Consider the following 7,792-nt stretch of genomic DNA (forward strand, 5'->3'; position numbering starts at 1 on the left):
GAGAGAGATACAGAGAGACAGAGACAGAGAGAGAGACAGAAGAAAAGAGAATGGAAATCTGACATAAAACATAGAAAAATCTATGTAGCCATTCCTGGACCTCGTTAGTTAACAGTAACTAGGTATGTCGGAAAAGTCCCATTTGAAACCACATTAAATCTCTGATTGTATAAATCTAGGCGAGAACAGAAAACAAAACAGAGACACCCACAAAACACTACCAGCCTGAATCAGAAGCTACCAGCCAAGGAGCCCTAAGCCAATATGCTCAAGCAAAATGGTACAGTCTTCAGGCCCTCGGTGCTGACACTGATTGGGATCCCTGGCTTGGAATCTGTGCAAGTCTGGATTGGGATTCCTTTCTGTACCATGTACATCATTGCTCTGTTTGGGAATTCCCTGCTCCTGGTTGTCATCAAAACTGAGCACAGCCTCCATGAGCCCATGTACATCTTCCTGGCAATGCTTGGAGCAACAGACATTGTTCTCAGTACCTGCATCCTACCCAAAATGCTAGGAATATTCTGGTTTCATCTGTCAAAGATCTACTTTGATGCTTGTCTCTTGCAGATGTGGCTCATCCACACATTCCAGTGTATTGAGTCAGGTATTTTGCTGGCCATGGCCCTGGACCGCTACGTGGCAATCTGTGAACCTCTGAGACATGCAACCATCTTTACACACCAACTTCTCACTCAGATTGGTGTTGGAGTGACACTCAGAGCAGCCCTCCTTGCAGCTCCATGTCTCATCCACGTCAAATGCCGGCTGAAATTCTACCGGACCACTGTGGTCTCCCATTCATACTGTGAGCATATGGCCATCGTGAAGTTGGCAGCAGAAGATGTTAGAATCAACAAGATCTATGGTTTGTTTGTGGCTTTCAGCATACTTGGCCTTGATATCATCTTCATCACTCTCTCCTACATTCGAATATTTATAACTGTCTTCAATCTTCCTCAAAAGGAAGCTAGGCTCAAGGCCTTTAACACCTGCATTGCCCACATTTTGGTCTTCCTCGAGTTTTATCTCCTGGCTTTCTTCTCTTTCTTTACACACAGGTTTGGGTTCCACATACCATCCTACATTCATATTCTTCTGTCAAACCTTTACCTGCTTGTCCCACCTTTGCTCAATCCTATAGTCTATGGAGTGAAGACCAAACAAATTCGAGATGGTGTGTTTAAGATATTCTACCTTAAGGATCCTTCTTGAAGTTTCATTTACCATATTTAAATAACAAAAAGTCATTCTGTAACAAACTTGTCCTTTGTGAGATGTTGTGCTTTCTCAGATTCACTGAATGCTAAACTATAAAATTGTAGTTTTCCATCCAAGATAATAATAGTTTGACTCCTAAACAGTTTCCTTTTTTGTGTCACAGAAATAATTGAAGTGCACAGAGGTAATCAAATGTAATCAATTGATGACATAAAGGCAAAAATTGTAAAGGTTTATTTATAGGTTTGTCAGCTTTCTGTAATTGATATGTTTTATAAGCAACACTAAATATTAATATTTTAGCTTGTGGCTTTTCTAGATTTCAAAATGTTTATGGAGTACTAATGTTTTAGATTATATGGATTGCTTTTGTAATTCCACCTGTTCACCTCCCATTAATAAATTTTTTTTTTTAGACATTTAGGTTACAGTGTGTTTCTTTGCCTCTCCCTAAAAAGGGATAGAGATAGTCCTTTCCCTCCTACAATGCTCATTACATCCTTAAGATGTGGGTCTCCCCTCACTTAGATCCCTGTTGAACACTACAATTATTTGAACACCATAGTTTTAGACTGTCAGTATCAATTTGATGGCGAGTAGATGTGTAGCCCATTTTTCAGGTCTTGTGTCGTCTTGCTTTGTATTACAGGCTTAAGCTTAATCCACGATAGCATAAACGGTGCTAGTTCACTATCGTTTCTTAGGATTGAGTAATATTCCATTGTGAGTATATGTTTGCACGTCATTATTCTGTCTTTTGGAGAAGTTTCTGTTCATTCCCGTTGCCCATTTCTTGATGGGATTGTTTTATTTTTTTCTTGTTAATTCTTTTAAGTTCTAGATAGATTCTTGTTATTACAGGGGTAGAGAGCAAATATTTTCTCCCACTCTGTGGGTTGTATATCGGCTCTAATGATCATTTCCTTGGTTGTGCAGAAACTTTTTAATTTGATCAGATCCCATTTGTTTATTTTATTTTCTTTTCCATTTGTTTATTTTTGATGCTGCAGTGATTGCCTTGGGGGTCTTCCTCAAAAATTCTTTGCGTAGGCCAATGTCTGATAGGGTTTTCCCAACATCTTCTTCTAGGATTCTTAAGGTTTCATGACTTAAGTTTAAGTCTGTTATCCATCTTGAGTGAATTTTTGTGAGAGGTGAAAGGTAGGGATCCTGATTTGCTCTTCTGCATGTAGCTAACAAGTTTTCCCAGCACCATTTATTGAAGAGAGATTCTTTTCTCCATTGTATATTTTTGTCAGCTTATGAAAGATTAGATTACCGTATACTGATGGTTTCATCTTTTGTATCTCAGATCTAGTCCAGATATCCATGCTTCTGTTCTTGTGCCAGTCCCAGGCTGATTTAACTATTATTGCTTTATAGTTCAGCTTGAAGTCAGGAAGACTGATGCCTCCTAGTTTGTTCTTTTTATTTGAGATTGACTTGGCTATATGAGGTTTTTTTCTGGTTCCATACAAAATGAAGAATTATTTTTTCTAGATCTGTAAAGAATGCTGAGGGTATTTTGATGGGGATTGCATTGATTCTGTAGATCATTTTAGGTAATATTGACATTTTAACTATATTGATTCTATCAATCCATGAACAAGGTAGATTTTTCCATCTGTTCAAATCGTCTGCAAATTCTTTTTTTGGTGTTTCGTAGTTCTCTTTGTAAAAATCTTTTGTATCTTTAGTTAAGTATACTCCTAGATATTTAATTTTCTTTGGGGCTACAGTAAAGGGAATTGCATTTTTTATTTGAGTTTCTGCTTGATGGTTCTTGGCATATATGAATGCTTCTGATTTGTGTATATTGATTTAATAACCTGAAACTTTATCAAATTCAGTTATCAAATCTAGGAGTCTCTTGGAAGAGTCCATGAATTTTTCTAGGTATAATAACATATCATCGGCCAAGAACGAGAGTTTGATATCATCTGCCCTCACTTGAATGCCCTATACCCCTCTCTTGCCTGACTGCTATCACTGGGACTTCAAGCACTATGTTGAATAGGAGAGGTGATAGTGGGAATACTTGTCTAGTTCAGGATCAAAGAGGGAAAGATTTCAATTTTTCCCCATTTAGAATGATATTAGCAGTGGGTTTGTCATAGATGGATTTGATAAATTTAAGGTATGAGCTGTCTAAGCCTATTTTGTGAAGAGTTTTTATCATAAAGGTGTGTTGGACTTTGTCAAATGCTTTTGCTGCATCTATTGACAGAATCATGTGGTCTTTGTTCTTGATTTTATTTATGAAGTGAATTGCATTTATAGACTTGTGTATGTTGAACCATCCTTGCATCTCTGGAATAAAGCCCACCTGGTCATAGTGAATTATATTTTTGATGTACTGCTGAATTCTATTTGCTAAAATTTTATTTAGGATTTTTGCATCTATATTCATGAGGGATATTGGTCTGTAATTTTCTTTTTGTGTTGCATCCTTTCTTGGCTTTGGTATCAAGGTGATATTGGGTTTGTAGAATGAGTTAGGAAGGATACCATCCTTCTCAATGGTGTGGAATACTTGCTGTAGTATAGGTATGAGTTCATCTTTGTATGTTTGGTAGAATTCTGAGGTATAGCCATCTGGCCTGGGAGTTTTCTGTTTCGGGAGGTTTTTAATTACTGCTCCAATTTCTGAGCTTGAGATTGGTCTGTTCAGGAATTCTGTTACCTCCTGGGTGAACTTAGGAAGGTTGTATGAATCCAAGAATTTGTCCATTTCATCTTCATTCTCTAGTTTTTGAGCATATAGTTTTTTATAATAGTCAAATATAATGTTTTGTATTTCTGTGGTGTCTGTTGTGATCTCTCCTTTTTCATTTCTTATTGAGTTTACTAGAGTCCTTTCCCTTTGAGTCCTTGTCAATCTAGCAAGGGGGCCATAAATTTTGTTTATCTTTTTGAAAAACCAGCTTCTGTTTTTTTGATCTTTTGAATAGTTCCCTTGTTCTCCATTTCATTCAGTTCTGCTTTGATCTTCATTATTTCTTTTCTTCTATTAGGATTGGAAATTGTTTGCTTTTCTTTTTCAAATTCCTTGAGCTTATTCATTAGGCTTTTACTTTCTGTTTTTTGGATGTGATCAATTGCTATTAGTTTTCCTATCATATAAGCTTTTGCTGTATCCCTCAGGTTTTGGTAAGAAGTATCACCATTATCATTTTGTTCAAAGAAATTCTTGATTTTCCCCTGAATTTCTTCCTTTACTCAATAATTATTCAATTATAGATTGTTTAGTTTCCATGATTTTCTTGAATTTTTTGAGATCTGATTTGCAGCCTAGGATGTGATAAATTGTGGAGTAGGATATATGGGCTGCTGAGAAGAATGTAAATTCAAGTTTATTTGGATGGAATGCTCTATAGAGATCTGTCAGACCTTTTTGATCAAGGGCTTTACTCAGGTCCATTATTTTTTTGCTTATTTTCTGTTTGGAGGATCTATCCAGATCATTCAATGGAGTGTTGAAGTCCCCTGCTACTATGGCAATGTTGTGTAACAAGGTGTTTAGATTAGACAAGGTTTGCATTAAGTAATTGAGTGCTCTTGTATGAGGTGCATAGATATTAAGAATTGTTAAATCTTCTTGTTGGACCTTCCCTTTTACCATTATATAATGGCCATCTTTATCCTTTTGCATGTTTGCTATTTTAAAGCTTATATTATCTGAAAATAGTATAGCTACTCCAGCTTTCTTTTGACTCCCATTTGACTGGATGATAGTTTTCCATCCCTTGACCTTGGAAGGCATCTTTGTGGGTTAGAAGTGTTTCCTGTAGACATGAGATACTAGGCTTGTGAATTTTTATCCACTCTGCCAGTCTATGTCTCTTCAGATGGCAATTTAAGCCATTAACATTTATTGAAAGGATTGAAATTGGAGGACAATTACCACTCATATTTCTGGGTGGAAACTTGTTGCTTTGTTTTACTCCTTGAGTCATCATGTAGTTCGAGATCTAAACTTTAATTCTTTGATGATTTTACTTTGAGGAGTGTCTACTGCCCTGTTCGGTTAGAAATGTGGGTCTGAGAACTTCCTACAGGGATGATCTGGTCTTTGCAAATTCCTTCAGTGATTGCTTGTCTGAGAAGGACTTTATTTCTTCCTCATAGATGAAACTTAATTTTGCTGGATAAAAAATTCTGGGTTAGGCTTTGTTCTGTTTTAGAAGATTAAGGATAGGCACCCAATCCCTCCTGGCTTGTAAGGTTTCAGATGAGAAGTCTGCTGTTAGTCTGATAGGCTTACCTTTGTAGGTCATTTGATGCTTTCATCTTGCTGCACGGAGAATTGTTTCTTTCATGTTTACTTTGGTCAGCCTAAAAAACACGTGACGAGGTGATTACCTTTTCACGTTGAGTCTCTCAGGAGTTATGTGTGCTTCTTGTATTTGGATATCAAGATTTCTGGCCAGGCCTGACATATTTTCCTCCATGATTCCATGAAATAAGTTTTCCAGCCCTTATTAATGTTCCTCTTCCCCCTCCACCGGAATCCCAATCAATCTGAGATTCGGCTTTTTATTATAATCCCACACTTTTTGTAAACTTTGGTCTTGTTTCTTGTTTTTGTGTTCCCTTTCTTCCTCTGATTTCTTTAGAGCATAGGCATAATCTTCAAGTTCTGAGATTCTTTCCTCTGCATGGTCCATCCTGTTCTTTAGGCTTTCCACTGAATTATGGAGATCCTTGATTGTTTCCTTCATTGCCAGAATTTCTGTTTGGTTTTTCTTGATAGTCTCAATTTCTTTGGAGAATCTTTCATTCATTTCCTGTATTGTTCTTGTGGTTTCTCTATGTTTTGAGTCTATTTTCTCTTCAATTCCATTTAGTTTTGTAGCAATCCATATTCAGAAATTTTCCTCTGTCAGTTTACTCATATCATGTAAGTTGGTGCCAGATGATAGAGAATGAGTATTTTGCTTTGGAGGTGACTTTTCTTTCTGCTCCTTCATGTTTCATGTAAACTTTCACTGATTCTTTCTCATCTAGGTGCTTTATTGAGGAACAGAGGTACAGGGACTAGATTATGAGCTAAAATCTGGAATTCCAGAGGGACTATCCTTGGTGGATCTGGGGATATGTGCTGTAGACCTGTGCTGTCTTAGAGGAGCTAGGCTTGTTGGGTTATCTTTGACCTGTTGTCTTCACTGTCTTTTAATATAGATTAGTGACATTGGAACCCTTGCTTAGACTCCCTGGAATTATATCACACTTGTGAGTGTGATTCCCCTATCAACTACTCATATGAAGAGAGAGGCAGTCTGATGAGCTATGAGGCTATTGTCTCTTTTTGTTGCTTTTGGTTTGTGAGGGGAGGTCGGTTATCAAGTTTTTCTAATACCTATGTAATGAGCTCTAAAGCCTTAAATGTGATAAACAGGACTCTCAGCCTTTGGGGAATGCCATGCCTCTCCCAGGGGATCCTTGGGCCCTGTTACCTATTTAGTTGGGGTGAGATAAACAATAGGTATCAATAAACTTAAGAGATTATACTTCAGAATTTGCTTGACCTGTGGCTACAGGGGAGCTGCTAAAAAGTTATTCAGAGATCATTCACTGCATATGTGTGGCAGCTCCTGGTGGAAAGTGTCTTTTGGTGCAATTGTTAGGGATTCTTGTTGTGATTTTCCTTTTCAGAAAGGCAAGCCTATAATTTGGCACCTTCCTGGATACCAAGGACAAGCCCTTGTATTCTGCTTTTAACAGATGATCCAAACCAACTCACTGTAGTAGGGCATCAACTCTTTTTACTCTGCTCCTCCAAGAATGGAGTTTGTCTAGATGGTGTGAAGTAAAAGGCTCAAGGCTGTTGAAGAGGCCCTGCCCAGGGGTGCTGAGGGACACAGAACAGAGAGTGACCTGCCTGGCAACTCTGCTCCTGCATATGAGGGGTCAGGCCCTTCCCTATGGAATACTGGTGGCCTGGTTACAGACAAGGACCTTCTGCAACCCAGGCAGGCCTTAGGCCTAAAAGCAGCCTCCCTCATTACTGCGTGTTTCCAGGGCTGGAGGCTGATCCTTTGGCTGAAGACCCTGTCTTCCATGTCATCTCCAGGATATGGGCTAGTATCTTAGCTTGGATATCAGTCTAGAGAAGCTGTTACTAAACTCTTTCAGGGGAGGGGTGTGGGCCTTTGGCAAAAACCAGGCCAGCAATGAACACTAAGCAATAGGAAATAACAGTCCAGCCTCTGATTTCAGCTTGAATAATGGCTTGTTTCACTACTCCTCCCAGGGGTGGAGTCTATAGTTTTGGAGAGAAATACCTATCTCAAAACGCCAGAATGTGCTAGGGGTACAGTTTTCCCACATCAGAGTTGGAAAATCGCTCTCTTTCCTATTTCCACCCTGTTAGGGTGGGTTCTGTTCATTAGGAGCAAAGCAGAGGTGCTTGGGTGGGATGGGGAACTGCCTGACCTCACGGGGGGACACCACCTGGGGAGCAATCTCTCTCCCTCATCCCTCCCCTTCATGGTGGGACTTGAGACACTGGGATCTGCCAGAAGGCCTTACCAAGGAGTGAGCTCCTTCCCTCTTCTGCCCCCTCACCAGC

The 7,792-nt window shown here is 38.9% G+C and overlaps 1 protein-coding gene across 1 annotated transcript; it reads left to right on the top strand.

Moving 5' to 3' along the window:
• The first annotated feature begins 264 nt into the window (after window positions 1-264).
• LOC105883353 (olfactory receptor 52A5-like) lies at window positions 265-1,215 on the top strand. The gene has a single exon (XM_012786417.3). It carries the CDS (start codon window positions 265-267, stop codon window positions 1,213-1,215), a length of 951 nt encoding a protein of 316 aa, XP_012641871.3.
• The last annotated feature ends 6,577 nt before the right edge of the window (window positions 1,216-7,792 follow it).

Source organism: Microcebus murinus, chromosome 4 (assembly GCF_040939455.1).
Source record: "Microcebus murinus isolate Inina chromosome 4, M.murinus_Inina_mat1.0, whole genome shotgun sequence".
Lineage (NCBI taxonomy): Eukaryota > Metazoa > Chordata > Mammalia > Primates > Cheirogaleidae > Microcebus > Microcebus murinus.

Bases quoted from the DNA above. Each gene is read 5' to 3' on its own strand.
- LOC105883353 (XM_012786417.3), top strand. From the start codon at position 265: ATGCTCAAGCAAAATGGTACAGTCTTCAGGCCCTCGGTGCTGACACTG.